General features: G+C 43.5%; 2 protein-coding genes across 5 annotated transcripts; both read left to right on the top strand.

The window, feature by feature from the left end:
• The first annotated feature begins 15 nt into the window (after positions 1 to 15).
• On the top strand, positions 16 to 10169 carry LOC133280372 (arylamine N-acetyltransferase, pineal gland isozyme NAT-3). Of its 3 annotated transcripts, none has more exons than XM_061475038.1 (4): positions 16 to 284; positions 2788 to 2940; positions 6881 to 7067; positions 9145 to 10169. In XM_061475038.1, exon 4 carries the CDS (start codon positions 9149 to 9151, stop codon positions 10019 to 10021), a length of 873 nt encoding a protein of 290 aa, XP_061331022.1. In that variant the 5' UTR covers positions 16 to 284; positions 2788 to 2940; positions 6881 to 7067; positions 9145 to 9148; the 3' UTR covers positions 10022 to 10169. The 3 variants fall into 3 exon arrangements, with proteins under 3 accessions (XP_061331022.1, XP_061331020.1, XP_061331021.1); XM_061475036.1 differs by having other exon boundaries at positions 18 to 284; positions 9142 to 10169; XM_061475037.1 differs by lacking the exon at positions 2788 to 2940 and having other exon boundaries at positions 18 to 284; positions 9142 to 10169.
• A 2824-nt stretch (positions 10170 to 12993) lies between these two features.
• LOC133280391 (arylamine N-acetyltransferase, liver isozyme-like) lies at positions 12994 to 18098 on the top strand. Of its 2 annotated transcripts, none has more exons than XM_061475055.1 (2): positions 12994 to 13129; positions 16253 to 18098. In XM_061475055.1, exon 2 carries the CDS (start codon positions 16258 to 16260, stop codon positions 17143 to 17145), a length of 888 nt encoding a protein of 295 aa, XP_061331039.1. In that variant the 5' UTR covers positions 12994 to 13129; positions 16253 to 16257; the 3' UTR covers positions 17146 to 18098. The 2 variants fall into 2 exon arrangements, with proteins under 2 accessions (XP_061331039.1, XP_061331040.1); XM_061475056.1 differs by having other exon boundaries at positions 13060 to 13125.
• The last annotated feature ends 472 nt before the right edge of the window (positions 18099 to 18570 follow it).

The raw sequence follows: 18570 nt of genomic DNA, 5'->3' as shown, positions 1-18570 counted from the left end.
TTAGAAGCCACAGCAATGTCCCTGTGTGTAGCAGGGAGGAAAACCAAGAGCTCCAGAGTCCGGGTTGCCACAGTAACCTTTGCTCTACCGCCTTTGGCTTTTACACTGGGAAAAGCCTTTCATTCTGTAAACACCAGCTCCATGGACATGCCTGACATTGGTAATGTTTGGGGGTGGTGGGCTATTTATTGCCAAGATTCAGTGAAGAGCCCCACACATCCATCTTCTTGCTTCTGAATCTTCCCATAACTCTCCTTGACACAGCCATAAACACCCCAATAAAGGTAAGTCTGGGGGAGCATTTTGAACCCAGTGCATTTCTCCTTTCTTTTTCTGGGATGTGTGTTAGTGCATTGTAATTAATATGTGTTTTCTGAAGATGCAGTTGCTCTTTTTTTTCCCTTTGCTGTCACTGTAACTCTTTTCTACTCTTTCACTGAGATACAAGGTTTTCCCTCAAAAAAAAAAAAAAAAAAAGAAGTAAAAAATCTAACTAACGGGAATGACAGAACTTGTGTAATTGTTCTTCTTTTTGCCTGTTTCCGGGCTGATTGCCTGAATTAGGGCTGATACAAATTCCCACAGGAATCTATGAGAGTCTTTTCACTGAAGCAACAGTTTGGTTTTGTAGGAGCAGCCTCAAAGCTAGGTGAATGGAAGCAGCATTGCTTCAAGGGTACGGTGGAATTAGGACAAGTTAACCCTGCTAAGGATGGGGCTTGGTAATTTCACTGCTCAGAAGCAGTCAGAAATGGTGTCTGCTGCTGCATTTAGGCACATGCACAAAGATATTTATAATTCAGAGCTAATATATCTGTGTATATATAAAAATATATGTTCACTAATATGAATTAGATCTCCATATGGAAAACATATGAATTATAAAGCCAAGATCTCTTCCATTTAGGAAAATAAAGGAATATTTCCTTTTGCAGTGTTCTTTCTGTTGTTTCATAACCCAGATGCAGGAAAACATCATTCACAACTGTTTCATCACTACCTCTCTGCTACCCCAAATGTGAGCTCACCTAAGGAATTCTGGAGGGCTGAGTGAATGCTCTTCTGTCCCCCATGTATTCCTACACATACATACTCCTTCAGTCAGATCACCTGCTCATTAACTGGGAATTATTTTCCTCTTCAAATATATTGCAACAATATTTTTTCTGCTATAGTATAGGTTTGGATAACCAGCCATTTATGTGCCTGATAATGACCGACAGAGATTGTTGACTTGTGGATCCTCTTCGAGCAAGCAGGTCGTACCTAAGCGGGTGGAATTACATTACCTGTGCCCAGGTCACAGGCTGCTTTATGTATTTGTTTAGCAACTGTACAGAGTTTTTGCAGATGATCAGCTAATTAAATTTAATAGGATGTCATATGCTGACTTCTGGACTAGACTAACATAACATTTTCAAATAAGGCCTTTCTGTCCCTGCACAGGAAAATTCATTGCCCTGCAATTACCAAGCAATGGTGAAAACATGGTGAAATTAAAGAGAATGATGAACTAGTCTTTAGCAACTGAGTATTTCCCCATAGACCATCTGCTTCACTTGCAGGCCCTGACGTGGATGCCCATTTTGCCTGGCTGAATCTCTGTAACAGCACTTCCCCAAATTCTTCCTGATTTCGCCATTTAGGAAACGTCCAAAGAAGGCCTTTGACAGTGTGATGGACATCTCTCATTAGAAAGCATGAAATGAAGCTGTCTCAGGGTTCAGCCAGCAATGCTGATGCCCCATTACATATTACACTGTCGTGCTTCCCTTCGGCAATGACAGCGTAACATGATGACAATTATTAACTAGTTAATCATGGGAGCATTTATCTGTACAAAAAATCAGTAAAACAGAATAGATCAAATTCCTAGATAGGGCACTGAAATGAAGAGAGAAAGATTAAAACCCTGGGTCTCCAAAGGTGCCCTGGGGGCACGCTACATACTGATTTGGGAAGCACTGGCATGTTTTTGCAGCAGTGTGTGCAATGGTCGGCCTCAGAGTGCGAGGGAGGTCATGCTGTTATTGCAGAGTTAGGCTGCAAAAGTAGAACCTCAGCCACAGGCAAATGCTGGGTGTCCGAGCTTCTTTGGGAGGCTGCTGAGAGGCAATCCCTCCCTCCCCAGTGATTACAGGAGGGAGCCAAAGCCCTGTGCCCCACGGCAGGGTGGATCCGCTCTGCCAAGCAGTGCAGGAAGCAGTGGTGCTGTGTGATAACACGGTGGTGGTTTGACCCTTCAGGAAGGGTGAAAAAGCCCCACCATTTGCTGACATCCATGCTGAGGACCAATTACACATCAACCTCCTGCTCACGGGGATGCTGCCCGTAGCTGGGGCAGCACCATGGCTGCAGGCAGAGGTACCCTGGGATGGGAATGGAGCTGCTGGCTCTGCCATTGGCCCCCAGGAAGGAGAGCTGGTTTCAGATGCTGCTGCTGCCGAGATGCATTTCATGTTTGAAACCACTTTACATGTGATGCTGCTGGGGCTGCCTTGGCTCTGGTTTGTTAAGGAGCATTTTTGGCAGCACTTGTGGGAGCTGAGAAGCGGGGAAATCAGTGCAAAAAAGAAATGCAAACTGCAGCTGTGTCTTACAGATGTGCTCCGAGCCAAACATTCAGCATGGAAAGGGTTGGGCTCTGCTGACCCTGTGCATGAGATCTCTTCTCTGCCCAGGATGGGGGCCCCCTCCATGCCCAACCATACACGTTGCAATCCCAGTGCTGCCTTATTGGTGCATCCGAGTGCTGCATGAATGAGTTTTGGGTTATTTTGCTTCCAGGACCGGTACCTGCACACCCCAGAACCCAGAGGAGACCACTGATCATTCTGTCTTGAACCGGATCTTTCTGAAGGAAAAACCGGAGGAGTCTGTCTGTGGTTATGAGGATTGTGGATGTAGCAGGTTGGCAACAGGAAGAGTAGGTGAACCCAGGTAGGACAGCATTTCTCTCATGAAGGAGCTAATGGGGATGGGGCAAAGCTGGCCAAAGAGCTGTTGAGAAAGCCTCAGTTACCCCAAATATTTGGTAGGGTTTACTGGCTGCATTAGTGAGTGGGCAAGGTGGGCAAGCAGATACAGAAAGCTGTTAAACAAGCTGCTGGCTTCTCTAGCTCCTCCTCCAGTTACCAGGATAGCTACCTTTATCTCCTTGTCTTCTTCATCCTCCTCCTCAGTGCTCTACATCACTCCTCCTCTCCAGATGCCAGCAAAGCCAAAACTATGGCTTGAAGCCTCCCCAGCCACAGACCCAGCCCTTGCAGACCTCAGCTACTGGCACGTTCAGAGAAGCCAGCACAGCTCTCTGCTTTCCAACCTGAAGGACTTTCTCCTCAGTGTTTTCATAGTTTGACAACACTGCTGGCACCTCCAGGGGAAGTGGCCCACAAGATGGAGACAGTGACAGCACAGTAAGGATGTGATTATCACTTGTGAAATGGAAGACAACTTCTCCTTCCCAATATGCACCATGAACGCTCTCAGTGGAGTGGCAGATGCGGCTATAGTGTGCCTCCATGCACTGTGACCATGCTTCAGTGAGGACCCCACTCTGACATGTCCCATCACAACTGTCACGATTCATGGGAAAGCAGCAGCCACATATATAGTCATATTTTTCAGTGAAGCAGTTATCTCATTTTTTTCTTTTCTTCAAACCCTCTATGAGATAAAGGCATTCATGTAGAAAAGCCGATTGCTCCCCTCGCAGAATCAATGATGGAATCATAGAATATTTTTTCATGTAATTAACTAACTGAATTATGACCATTTACATGTAAGAGATTTACACTGAAACCCTCAGGTCTGGAAAGCCCTACAGACCAATGTGTTCTCTCAGTCTGCATCAACCCTTGGTGTTGGCTTGTGTAAGAAACCTCATATTGGCAAGGTGAAGATAAGCAGAGGGGATTATTTTTGACACTCACCAGCCCTCAGAAAGATGCATCAGATATAGATCTGGTGTGCTCTTCACCAAAAAACCAAAAGCGACGCAACGCCCAGCACTGCTACTCCCTTCTCATGAGCAAAAGTTGCTGTAGTTGCAGGCTCCTCCTTTGGCTGGTGGAGTGGACTCCACCAAGTTGCACATGATAGATGCCACAGATACAAATCCAGGAAGATATGTAGCCACAGGTATTTGATATCTAGAATTACATAAGGTAATTAGTATAAAGCATGAGGGAGTTCTGCAGTTATGAATATGTTTATAGATCGTGAATATCTTTTACCAGTCCTGTATTGGAACAGCCTACACCTATTAAATCCCCTTTTAAATGAAAGGCTAAAGCTAGTCACTTGGCTCAGGGTGTGCATGTTTCCTTTTCCAGCAACTCTTTGCTCAGCAGGATGGGGGAATCTGACCTTGTGTAAGAATTCAAGATTTTACACTAATTCTGTTTAAAACACTAGATTGTTTAATTACTTTAAGTCTTTCTCCTCTCTAGTTATGTAGAATACCATGCAGTTTGTATGTTAAGCATCCAGCCAATATAATTAATAATATAACATGGTATAACACAATATGATAATACGATATTATATAATATAATATGATAGGATATATACTATGCTGTGCCATGCTATGCTATGGATGCTATGCTACAATATAATGTAATGTTATATAATGTAATGTAATGTAACAATGATATAATGAAATAAGAATATAATAATATATAACGTAATGTAACATAATTATATCCTTGGTTTGTTTTACAGCCCATCACAGAGGTCATTATAGAGGGGACCCTATGCTTTTATTTCCTCAGGCAAATATTTCAGCATATAATAATCTATTAATACAGGGAGGAAGGGATATTTGACACAGCTTCTTGGGAAAGTTAGGATGAGAGAATAATTTCAGTAATAAATCAAATGCTGTCCACAGTTTAAATTCATAAATACATAAAGGTGAGTGTGATTACATTGAGGATCTTCTGGATAAAGCTCAGTGAGCTTCAGTTCCTGCCAAGGTTGGGAAACTGCAGTACAACATCTGGATAGACAGCCATAGCCTTTCTAAGGACATTCCCATTTCTGCCTTCACCCTGCAGTCACGCTCCCCAAAACCCATCCTGCCCAAGCTGGACTTTGCACTTTGCTCCTTCTGGGGACAGGCACATGAGTGTCACAGCTGCATTACCCAGCAGTTGTGATTGCAGTTTATTGCCCACCAAGCCTGAGATTAGCCGCAGTGATCTGGCACAGAGCTGAAATGCTATCAGACCCCAGCAAGGCTCCTGGGTCAAGATCAGCCTTTTCTTACCTTTCGTGCTCACTGAGTGAACTTTTCCCTCTGATGGCCTTTGGCATATGTGGGTGGGGATGAGAATTTGTGGATTTAATGGCTTAAGGAGCAAAATGTGCAGGGTGGGAAAAAAATGGAAAGTGAGGAAGGAATGACATCATAGGATGGTGAGTTGGGATGACAATTTGAAAGACAGAGGAAGAAAATACTTAATATCAGAGCTGTGTTTTAGAGAGAGGAGTTGAGAAAAGCTGAATATTGAAGTATCAGGAGGAGCATGTTTTGGTTAGGAAACACTTGTGGTTTAATGAGGCCCTAAAATTAGTTAGAACAGATCTCCAACCACTTCTTATGTTTGTCCAAGGAAGAGCAGCAAGTGTCCACTTCTGGCATCATCTGTGGTCCCAAATGTCTCTGGGCAAGGAGTATGGCTAGGTCTGCTCTCACACCACACAGTGATGTGTCCATGGGCTACTTTTCAGTATGGTTTCTTTTCAGTCTTCGTTCCCACCAGGACTGCAGGTTTGCCATCTTTTGGCTTCTCTTTCTCAAAATGAAGGGCTTTAGACTGTGGGAAGAGAAGGGTTTATTCCATGTACAGAAATATCCATCCAGGAATATGAACTTTGTACTGAATTGTATTTGCCCAGAGGAATTTGATGAGGCCAGGTAATCCATTCCCTTCAGCACCTCTTGGCTTGGGCATCAGCTCTCACTTGTGGGGTCAAGCACCAGCCACTGATGGGATGACAAAGAGATAGATTTTGATATGGGAGTGGAGCTGTGTAATAGGTTACCACAGACATCTCTGTTCAGTTTGATTTATTACCTCTGCTAATTACTCTGATAAATCAGTGTTTGAATAAAAATTGCATTATTACTGTGAAAAACTGGAACTACCATTACAGAGCTAACAGGAAAGAAACTATCTGTGTGTGAGAGAGAATTAGTAAGACTTAGCTTGGCAAGATACAAGCAAAATTGGTAGATAAAAAAGCCGTATGAAGCACACCAAAAGGATGGAGCCCCCTATGTATTAGCACTCCATAGTCATTACTTTGCCAATAGCATCCTCACCACCACGATATGCTCAGGAGTTACCTGTGGGCAAAAAAAAAAACCAAATAAGACACGCTGCTGTCCCCACATATAACGAATTCTATGTGAAATTCACCATAATAAAAAATGCATGTAAATCACAGAGAGCAAATTAAGCAAAGGCAGTGCTGAAGTTCTTGCATGTGCTGGTTGAGGCAAGGGGGCTTCACGTGCAAATTGCTGTGCTGAATCTCACAGGTTTTTAGAAACAGTGCAAAAACCTCCTGCAATTGAACACGTGCAAGATTTCTTCCCCAGGTTTTAAAACAAATAGCAACCTAATACCTGGGGGAAAATACACATATATTACCTGGGTGCATTCCGCTAGCTACTGAAACAAAGAAATACAGTTTTCCTCACACCCTGAGCTAGCCCCTGCAGAAAGCATGAAATGAATGGCAATGCGAAGCGGCTTCTGCTGTAATAACAACCAGGTTTTGCATGTGTGGAGCCAGTGCTGTTGGTTTTGCTTGCTCTTTACAGCTCTCATGCTCCACCCTTCTGCTTTTCTTCTGTTTTTTTTTCCCCCAGCTTTTGCAGTCTGACAGAGGCAAGTGAAAGGGACTTGAAGGAAAAGACATTTCCCTGAAAAGGAGTTGGAGAAGAGTCCTCAAGCCCTGTCTGCACTAGGTAAAGGACAGCCGGCCACGCCACTGTAGCTTAAAACCATAGCCCTCAAGCCCCGGGAAGTACACTGGTGATTGAACCGATTCTCCAGGTAAGTCTGCTTTTTGAAACTCTGAATCTTGGTAGCTGAGTGCTCCCTAACCAGGAAGTTAAATCTGTTTGAAGACAAAGCACGGCAGAAAATGATGTAACATCAGAGTGGGGAATGCTCAGCTGCTCGGTGTAATAGATATGCTGGTTTATTTACTCAGTTATCAGCCCCAGGCAGATTGGGCATTTTTGCCATCTGACTTATTTCAGATACCACTGTTGAAAGGGCCTTATAAATACCCGCAAGAGATGGACAGACAGATAAAAACCCCACACCAACATTTTCCCTTTAAGGAAAAGTATCTGTATGTGTTTTGCCTGAAATGGCAAAGTGAAAGGATGGAAGAAAGAAAGGGAAAACCAACTCATTTGCTGGGGAAGCTGGTTTAAAGTTCACATGGCAAGAACTAGGTTTCTGCTGAGTTTTCAAAAATGAATAGAGTTGTGGAGATGTGGGGGAAAGCTTGGGAATGAGCCAAAAGCTGAAGAAATACAATCCCCTGAATAATCATCTGATAATGGATCATTTAGGCCTTCTTGTTGGGTGTCAGAGACATGGAGGTGGCCATAATGCAATAGTTACAGATTTCTGTAATGCTTCTATCCAAAAGGTTACAATCATAGATGAATTGAATGGTTTGGGTTGGAAGGGACTTAAAAGCTCATCCCTTCCAATCCCCTGCCATGAACAGGGACACCTTCCGCTAGACCAGGATGCTCCAAGCCCTGTTCAACCTGGCCTTGAACACTGCCAGGGAAGAAAAAGCCACAGGTTCCCTGTACAATAAGGACACAAGTAGCCAACCCAGGGCACCCTCTGCTTCTGCCAGGATTTTCACTGCTTTCTTTATATGTTGAAAATATCTGTCCAAAATCTCCATACAATTTGGGGTGTGTGATTTTCCATCAGATTAAGAATTTAATCCTGTTGGAGCAGTTGGGCTTTTTCATACAATTTTACCTTAAGAATCATATACAGGAACATGAGAACATTTTGGGACCTCTCAGGTCAATAACCTGAACAACATCGCTCCATATTGAGAGACGTCTGAAGATTAGCAGTGCTTGGGGAGGAATACCGAAAGTACTTGGCTATATCAGTATCCCTTTCTTGTTTCCCTATCATCACGGGGTGGGAGGGTTCGAGCTGCTTTCCACCTCCTGTGCTCATGACACACAGCCTCCCACTGAGCCCTTCTCTTGTGCTGGGAAGGGTGATGCCTGGCCCCTTACCCATGTGCAGCCACCTCTGCAGGGAAGACTATGAGTTGAAGGAGCAAATGCATCCCCAAAACATGACGTTAGAAAATGTAAAGCTCCCTGAAACTTGTAGTTTTGGCTCAGACCTTGGTTTCCTCCTGCTGCTGGTGTAGGGTTGTGATTAGCGGAGCTAGGGAGCTAAGCTGTGCTGTGGGGAGACAGCTCACAACAGATGAAGCAAAACACCTCCCTCTGTGCTGCGTTTCTGCCCTAAAAATCACCCCAACTCTGTGCTCCAGGGCACATCTGCTACTACCAGCATGGAGAGCAGGAGCAAGTGAGACCAGCTCGTGCCAGGCTGCCTAAATAATGAAGGAAATACCACTTCAGGACAGATTTATTTCAGATCTGGCTGCAGAGGAGGCTCTGGATTGCTCTGCAAGAGTGGGAGGGTTTGTTTTCTGCTTCTGCTTTGCTGAGTCAAACAGAGAGTAAGGCAGTTCAGATCTGGAGAGGCTCAGTTCCTGTCATTTCTAGTGTGGAAACAGTGCTGCTACTGTTTTTGTTCCTTCCTACAGAGATTTGTAGCTTTGCTGGGCAGGAACTGTACTGAAATGTGCTTAGCACAGCTGGAGCCTTTCATCACAGCTGTAAAAGAAACAATTAAAAATAACAGTTGTGCTCATCAGCAGTGTCCCATTGGCTTCCCTCACTGCTAATACTCACTCAGCTGCCTTTGATGGGGCCATTAGTCAAATCCCGCTCATCTTCTGAGCAGGTCACCCACAATAATGACTGCCCCATTACAAGAGATGGGGAAGATCCTTCCATCACTTCTGACACAACCTATTATTTTTTTTCCACCATTCTCTCAGCAGCAGCATGGACATCAAGGAATATTTCACCAGGATTTCTTACCAGGGCTCTTATGATAAGCCAGACCTGGCTACCTTGACTGATATATTCCAGCATCACATCCGAGCGGTCCCTTTTGAGAACCTCAGCATCCACTGCGGGGAAAGCATTGAGCTGGACCTGGAAGCGACTTACAACAAGATAGTGAGGAAAAACCGTGGGGGCTGGTGCATGGAAAACAACCACCTTTTATCTTGGGTCCTGAAAACCCTTGGCTACAATGTCACCCTCCTGGGATCAAAAGTTTATGTCCCAGAGTACGATGCATATGCAGATGAAATCGATCATCTGCTGCTAAAAGTGGTGCTTGATGAGAAACCTTTCATCGTGGATGGTGGGTTTGGGATGGCTTACCAGATGTGGCAGCCAATGGAGCTGATTTCAGGGACAGACCAGCCACAGACTCCTGGTGTCTTTCGCTTCCTGGAGGAGACTGGGGTCTGGTACCTTGAGAAGGTGAAGAGGAAGCAGTGGGTTCCCAACCAAAGCACCTCCGCTTCCCATAACATAGAAAAGGAAGTTTGCCGTCGGGTTTATCTCTTCACCCTTCAGCCGCGGGACATTGAAGAGTTCCGAGCCTGTAATGCCCACCTGCAGACAGCGCCTGACTCGCTGTTTGTGAAAAAGTCTATCTGCAGCCTGCAGACCTCGAACGGCATCAGGGCTCTGGTGGGATGGAAATTCACTGAGATAAAGTACAATTATAGGGATAATATGGATCTGGTGGAAATCAGAATCCTCACAGATGAAGAAATGGAGAAAACACTGAAAGATAAATTCAATGTAACACTAGACAAGAAATTTGTACCCATCAATACAAGCAGGTTGTCTCTATTTTAACTCACTGTCTGAATTATAATTCAACTCAATGGCATTACATGCAATCCCCCCCTGTTTCTGAGAAGCATTTAAATGTTAAGCTTTCTCTTTCCATCTACACCAGTGTAAGGCAGAACATGTTAGCACGAATCTGGAAATATATTTTTACAACTGCCCCTGCCTCTGTTTTTGGTTTGGGCACAAATAATTTCTTCCCAGCTCAATCAAATCACTCCCTTTCTGTTTGTGCTTATCTGCAAGCAGACTCTGCTCACCCCCCTATTCCTTTCATCTCGTAAAAGCTTTTCTAAATACATGCAGAGTAGCAGGGCAGAGCAATGGAGCTGTTATGTCTCTTTTTTTATTACTTTGTGCTGCCACCTGGGGAAACCATACCCACCTCTTTAAATGAATACCATATTACTTTTGGAATTTAATAGCCAGGAAAACAAAGACATCCAGTGCCAAGTCTGCTACACTTAAGCCATAAGCCAGTCCTTTTTGCTCTTGCATTCACAACACCCTCTCACACACCAGTTGGACAGTCCCATGCCTCTGCCACACTGTGTGAATACCTACGGACAGGCTGTTTATGTCCTAAAACTGATGAGAACCATGAGCAGACAATTGTCTGGTGTCAGACTTTACATGACTCCTGCTCCCTCAGCGTCATAACTGAAAAGCAGTATTTCTTTGAACTGAAAGCCACTCCCATGCGTTCTGTTTGCTGTCACCCAGCAGCAGCCTGCCGGGAGTAGATGCTCCTCTCAAAAGACTCCACTCTGAGTGTCATTGCACATTAATTATCATAGCTCAACATATTTTTCTGAATTATTTTTCCTGAATTATTTTCCTGAAACTCATCTGTTCTACTGAGGATGTGTTTGCAGTGATACCAATTATATTGATATGAGGAGAAATGATGAATCTTAATCAGATACCCAACAGCTAAGATTTTTAGCATGAGAAATCGCTCAGATGTGATCAGTGATCACTTTGACCTTTGAGAAGATGCTTGAAGTTCCTTTTAGTACAAATTGTGGAAGCGTTACAACTATGCAGTCATGATTAAGAAAATTATATAAGTAAATTACAATTAAATAAAAAAAATCAAGAATTATGTAGTAGAACTATTAAGTTGTTTTTTCCCCAAAATACAACATGTATTCCATAAAGTAAAAAATGTCATTAATCACCACAGTTGTCCTGATTATTTGTATGTGCTAATATTTTGAAGCTATGACTTTTAAAATACAGTAACTCACTGCTTCTTTTTACTTCTTATGCAATGTGTGATGCTTTCTATAACCAGCAGTTTATAGTTAATAAAAGCTGCTGCTATTCTGCATGTGCCTTGGGTGGCATGGTTTAGTGGGAGGTGTCCCTGCCCATGGCAGAGGGTTTGACCTAGATGATCTTAAGGTCCTTTCCAACCCTAATTATTCTGTGATTCTATGTCCAAAACCTACTTCATAGAGTCATGGTGAGCTCCCAAATCTCTGCCTTCCCAGAGGCAAACACATCCATGTGTGCAATAGTCCCCTATAGCAAGTGAGACTCCCCTATCCTATAGGGAAATGAAATGTTAGCTACTGACCCTGTAGTAGACTGCAGAAGAAAAGGGACTTCTTATAGTGTAGACCAGCAACTTGCAACAGATTGTTAGAGGAAACCAGGATCTGTCTTGTTTGCAATCCCCATATTAGTCAAAGAGGTAAAGGAGTTAAACTCAGTGGGTTTATCCTTGCATTAGCTTGGGGAAGAGCATCAGGAAGGAAGTAAAAGCCCAGCAGGGTCTCACAGAGGTGCAGGGCAGGAAAAAGCCTGTGCAGAACCAAAAATGTCCGTTGTTTGTGGGAACAGACATGGGAAACACCTAGAAAGGGCTGCACCCGTTCTTCTCCCTGTGCCTGGGTGTTTCTCATGCTTTGGGTTGTTTCATGGGCTCAGGGAAACGGTATAGAATCACAGAATTGTTTAGGTTGGAAAAGACCTTTAAGATCAGAGTAGGGTGTTATGTCCATCGCCCCAGATACTCAGCATGTGAAGGGCAAACAACAATGGGAAAACCCACTTTCCTTTCAGCTGGCTTATCTGGAGCCTCTGTGCCTGCTCTGGTTGCTCTGGCTGTTGCCTGCTTCATGGCACAGCTAAATGCCTCTGGCCCTCCTGCTCAGCACACCCACGGAAGCAGATTTTATTGCTGAGTAATTGAATGAAGCTCTCTGTTGGACATTAAAAACAAGAGGCTTTTCATCTCAGAGTGCAGTGGTTTGCTTTTTCCCTATCACTAACTTTGGAGACAAACACTTAAAGGCATAGGAGGCTCAGGGAGCACAGGGTTCTCCAGGAGCAGCATCCCTGCTGCCAAAGGACAGGGCCTCTCTGAACCCAAAGGAACATAGCTAAATGACTTGGCAAATCTGACCTTGTTGTTTTGGGGGTCTGGTGTCATTCACAAAGAATAGCTCAGTGCAGTGTGATTAACTCAACGGTTGCCATCTCCCACCAGTAAATCAGTGACATCCTGGCTTGGATGACTGTCTTCCTATCTAAGTCACTTCCTACAGGTTTCCAGGCCACACGAGTGTCAACAATGTAAAATCTGCATCAAAATTCGCACTATTGTTTTGCTGCTTCAGCGTGGGGTCAACCATTGAGGTGCCCCAGAGATTGACGCACCTGGTTGACCTGTGGGGTTGAGGATGGGGTTATAATTGCTTACAGAAGTTGCTGGATAGACCCATACTGTATTTCTCCTTTGCACTCCTGAAGGGCTTCAATTCTTAATCAGTAACATGGGAGGTTAAAATTTGCTCAATACTGTAAGCAATTTGGGGACTGGGTAATTTTTAGGATCTGTGTACAGCACCTAACTCAATGAATTGCATGACAGGGCTTTCTAGGCATATGCCAAAACAAATAAATCAATTAAATCATCACAATATAAACTATTAGGAAAGAAGAAACCCTTCCTCCTATTTTCCTGCTCTGCTAGAGGATAGGGCTGTCCTTGCAGGCAATAAAGGCAGCCTGGACCTTTAAAAGCAGCAGCTCCAGGAACAACTCTTCCTGGGAACTTTGGAGCAAACCAGGGCAGCAAGGCTGAGCTCGCTGGCAGAGAGGTAAGTGCTCGGGTGTCTGATCTTTAACTTTATCCTCCAGCTGCAGGTCAGCCTGTTTGGAAAAGCCCACCCCTGTGGGTCTGCATACCATGTGCTTAGCACTGGAGGCATATTAGCAAAGTATAAATTACAGCAACTCTAGGGCTGACAAGCATGCGTTGCATTATAAGGACGGTGTCCAAGTGCAAAGATCAGTTCCTGGAGACTTAAACTAACCCCTTTATGCTGAGCCACAGTGTATGAAAAACCCAGCTGCGGGCTCACAGAGTAGCTTAAAATCAGATGAATGGTATAGGCATGTGCAAGAGGATCCAACCTTGGAAGGCTCTCATGAATTTTAGCAGGGAACTGTTCCTGATATTCAGCCTAATTCTGAAAGGAAAGTACTCCCCAGCTATGCTTGCAGACAGGCAGAACCCACGCCTGAATGTTACTACCCACCAACCTGCACGAATGCTGAGTGAAGCTTGGCTGTTGCAGGAGCAAAAGCAAACAAGGCTGAGAGCCGGAATGAGGCTTAAGATATTTGGCAGCTTGGTTTTGGAATACAAACTGTCCTGAGTGAGGGCTTGCTCGCTGCTGCAGCCCTATCACTACCAAGACAGGAATGATTGTGCAGAGAGGAAAAGCTGCCTGTGGCAAGGCAAGGGAGTAAAGAGATTTATGTGAATGCTCCCCAACACCAATAGTTTTGTACTGCAGGCTTATTATACTTCAACCTCTGTTAGTATTCATTGAAATCAGAGCCCATTTTGTCAGCCACCACGAGGCTGTCTCTGCTATACAGGCTTTAAATAGATGAGGCCAGATAAGGGACAGATGGGGAAACTGAGGCATGGGCTGAGCATTTCCCAAAGTATGTTTTCCCAAAGCCTCATTGACAGTGCCCTGTGGAAGCTCTTGATGGGGAGGTTGTGATGGCTGGAAGTGGGGAGCTGGTTATTCACTGCTGGGGCGATGGGGACACTCAACCCCAGGAGACATGTTGCAGGGAAGGCATCAGGTCTTCTGCTGCTGGCCCAGAGCAGGGACAGCGTATCAGACCCACCAGGCTAACGGACTCACTTGAGCTCCTCCTGGTCAGAGGCTCAGCTTGACACTATCTCAGGGAACAGATGTTTCTATCAGGCTATTCAAAATGGCTAGAAGTGGGAATAGAAAAGAAAATGGGGACCACATGATGAGCTTGCTACTGTACATGTTTGCTGTCTGTTGGGGAGGGAATGGCTTTGTACAACCAATGTTTCCAAGGAGAGCCTGCCCTTGTAAAAAAAGTATGGAAAAAAAACATAAACTGCACTATCAAAGACATATTGTTGTTTTTCTGTGTAAACTGTTTGCGTTCTTTTGAAGAGATGATGTTTATTTCTTATTGTTTTATCAGGATTGTCTTCTATTCTGTTACTTTTTCCCATGATTTTGCATCAGCCAGTCTGAGTTCTGTACCAGTGCAGGTCTGGAGCAATACAACTAAGTCAAGTGAGTTGTGCTGATGGCATTAAAACTGGGGTTAAAGTCTAGAGGTTAGGTCATTTGATGTGCTTATCTGCTGGGTTGGAGGTATTTCCACCTATGTATTTGAGATAGGATTTTTAAGAGCTCCTGGAACTTGCTTGAGTGCTGGCATGGACATCAGGTCAAACTGCTGGTCACTCCTAGGGGAGCAGTTGGACCAAAGCTGAGAACAGTTTCTGGAAATCTCCCATCTTATCTACATCAAATGATTTTTGGAAAATCCTCCCAGGGAACGTATCACAAATTTCAAGGAGCGAGAAATCATAGAATCATAGAATGGTTTGGGTTGGAAAGCACTTTTAGTTCCACCTCCCTTGCCGTAGGCAGGGACACCTCACACTAAACCATATCACCCAAGGATCTGTCCAACCTGGCCTTGAACACTGCCAGGGATGGAGCATTCACAACTTCCTTGGGCAACCCATTCCAGCGTCTCACCACCCTTACAGTAAAGAACTTCTTCCTTATGACTAACCTAAATCTCCCCTGTTTAAGTTTAAGCCCATCACCGCTTGTCCTATCGCTACAGTCGCTGATGGAGAGTCCCTCTCTGGCACCCTTGTAGGAAGCCTGCTATGAGGTCTCAGACTTTCTGGAAATTAATACAGTCCTTAGCAAATTATGAATGATTCTGGAAAACAAATATGCTTGCATGGAAAAAAAGCAATATTAAATCTAAATTAAAGGCAAAAGAAATCCTTGCACATACCGGGTGAGTCAGAGGATTAGAAGTGTTACAGGGAACCTTTTGCATCTTGGCCTTGGAGCCTGTATGTAGCCAATGACAATCTCTTTTGGCTAATAAAAGAAAAGGGGTTCAGAGACATGAAGACATAAAACATATCTAATAAATTGAACTGAAACTAGGGGGTTTGGTTTGTAAAACATGGCAAAAGAAACCAAAAGCTGATGAATATACCTTGAATGTGTTCTTAGTAATTATCAATTCATCTGACCCCTAGGTTAGGAAAATTAACAATTCCTTCCTTTCAACAGCCAGGGTCAAAGCTCTGTCTGAACTCCACAGGGTAACTAAAGAGATTAAGAAAACAACAGTCTGCTTCACATAGAAGCCTGTCTAAAATGGTGACACACTGAGATGTTAATCCCAGCTAGCTGAAGCCATGAACGTAAAACTTCCAAACTAAATTACCTGTGGGATAAACAAAGAATTGCTTACCTATTACAGTAAAAGAAACAGCAAGAAATTGCTGTGACTTTCGTGCTGTTATGGTCCAGCAGTTTTTCTGCAAAGCTGTTTTTTATCCTTTTTATATTTTTTTTTGTCATGTGGGACCCCCATCCAGGGCCAGAGATTCTATTGTGCCATGTGCCATGTCTTCCCATAGGAAAGACATCCACCTGTGTTGAAGACAACATCTGAGAGAGAGAAAGCATTATTGTCACCTGCTCCTATGCTCATCTCTTTTTTAATACAGATGACACAGGCAGATCCAGCCTGCTTTCATCTATCAAGGGCACAGGTTTCTTTCAAATCCTCAATGAAACAGCCTAGACTGCATTTGCAGACTGGTTAACCTATGCTACGGTAATAGGAGTGAGCCCCTTGACAGCCACACAACAGTAATTGCCTATTTTTCTACTCACACAGGCAAAATGAACATTCAAGAGTATTTTGCAAGGATTTCTTACAATGAGTCCCATAAGGATGCAGACTTGCAAACCTTAACAGTCATTTTCCAGCATCACATCCGGGCAATTCCTTTCGAAAACCTCAGCATGCATTGTGGGGAGACCGTCGAACTGGATTTACAAGCTATTTACAATAAGATTGTGAGAAAGAAACGTGGTGGATGGTGCCTGGAAACCAATTACCTTTTATTCTGGGCCTTGGAAGAACTAGGGTTTGATGTCTGTATTCTCGGAGGAAATAGTTACGAACCAGCAGAGAGAGCATATACTGCTGAGATAAATCATATCCTACTGAAGGTGGTGATCAAGGGAAACTCCTACATAGTAGATGCTGGTTTTGGTGGTGCCTACCAGTCATGGCAGCCCTTGATACTGATTTCCGGGAAAGATCAGCCCCAGACCCCTGGCATCTTCCGCTTCACTGAAGACAATGGCACCTGGTACTTTGAGAAAGTCAAAAGGAAGCATTATATTCCTGAGCAAAGTGAGCCTGCCACTGGTACTCCAGAACCAGGAAATATCAGAAAAATGTATACATTCACGCTTCAGCCACGAGATATAAATGACTTTCAGGAGCTAAACACTAATCTACAAGTGTCTCTAGATAACATACTTCGGAAGAAGTCAATCTGCAGTCTCCAGACCCCTGAAGGGGTTTATGCCTTAGTTGGATGGACCTTCACTGAGGTGAAGTATAACTACATGGAGGATATGGACCTGGTGCAGATCACAACTCATACAGATGAAGAGGTTGACAAGATACTGAAAGACAAATTCAGTATAGTGCTGGAGAACAAACTCGCACCAGTAAATGTTCGTGGCTTGCCACCTAATTTAGTGGATACAATTTAATCCTAATGCTGTTCTAGATGGATCTTTATGTAGCCAATATAAAAAGTTCCAAATTAACATTAATGGCGTTTAATCTGATTCTAAAGTTGAGCTAGTCAGGTGGACACAAAGCTTGGTAAATTCAAGTATATTGCTAATTAACTGCATACACAAATCGCATGTTTTATCTTAAGCTACTCCTTTAGAAACTGAGATACCTTACTACCTCTAATTTTCCCATATGGAAATAGACTTTTGACTCCGTAACATTTTGTTCCACCTCTCTGGATTTGCTTTTATTTCAGACGTGTTTTGTGGCAAAGAAAACCGAAACGATACAGAAGGAACAGCTGTGTTACCATTTTACACAAAAGACCTCTAATCTTTTCTTGGTATTATTTCCAATCTTCTTCTCAGCAGAGTTTTAAGAATTGTTCACTTCCTTTAATAGGCTGAAATGAAACTTGAGCTGAATTTGGCTTTCAGAGACTTCATAAAAAAAAAAAAAGAAGGATTAAGACCTTCTCAAAACAAGCCACTATTAGGTGCTGATTAGCTTGTGATGAAATAAGTTGAAAGACTTGAGTCCTATTCCCTTACCAGAAATTGACTTAAAGTGAGCTGTTTATGTGAGTGCACTTAAAAAATCCCAAAAGCTCTCTAATTTTTCTGATTCTGATTTTTCTGTGTCTCTGAAACAAAATCAATAGAAGATGAGATGATTCAACAGTTCTTAAAAAACAGGCTTTTGGTAGCCAAAATGGAAATAATCAAAGTTAGATCAACCTTTGTAAACTATAATCTAAACTTCTGGGGCCTAACCTTCCTATTATGTCAAGCAGAGATGACAGCACTACAGATAAAACTCTTCATATTTATTCTAAACATCATTCTGCACAAAAGCTACCTGAATTAAGTAATACTGCAGATGAAAAACAAAACAATGGTAAGTCAGAACATGCCACTGGTGTGGTTTCACAAAAAACTTTTTACCTTTACGAGACTTGTGGCAGGTACCGTATGGGATGTATTATTGAAGAGGGTGACAGGAGAGCATCAGTCCTTGGCCAAGAAAAAGACTTTGACGCTTGTATTAGTCAACCACACAGACTCATGGGGCACCTGATGTGCCTAGATTGCTCGTGCTTTCCCAGATAAAGTCTGATGCGCTCTCTGACTTTCCGAAAGGGACCTCTGACTTCCCACCACCATCAGATGGAGAGCAGACATGTTCGACAGGAAGAGAACTAAATAAACAGCTCTGCAGCACTTTGAAGATGCAGAAGACCAAGTTTCAGAGAGGAAAGGCATTACTTTGTGCAAATTAGTATTTGCCATGGAATTTGTTACACGTGGCAGCTCCAAAATAACTCCCTGCTGCAGCTGAAGCTTTGAGCAGATAGCAAAAATTCCTTTGTGGGCAAAGAAGGGTCATTTTGTGCATCT

This window comes from Pezoporus flaviventris, unplaced genomic scaffold, assembly GCF_033815535.1.
Source record: "Pezoporus flaviventris isolate CSIRO_AGI_PZ_B2104156 unplaced genomic scaffold, CSIRO_AGI_Pfla_v1 ptg000082l, whole genome shotgun sequence".
Taxonomy (NCBI): domain Eukaryota; kingdom Metazoa; phylum Chordata; class Aves; order Psittaciformes; family Psittacidae; genus Pezoporus; species Pezoporus flaviventris.
This window is presented reverse-complemented; position numbering and strand designations above follow the sequence as displayed.

Coding starts and splice junctions, on each gene's coding strand:
- LOC133280372 (XM_061475038.1), top strand. CDS start 9,149: ATGGACATCAAGGAATATTTCACCAGGATTTCTTACCAGGGCTCTTAT.
- LOC133280391 (XM_061475055.1), top strand. CDS start 16,258: ATGAACATTCAAGAGTATTTTGCAAGGATTTCTTACAATGAGTCCCAT.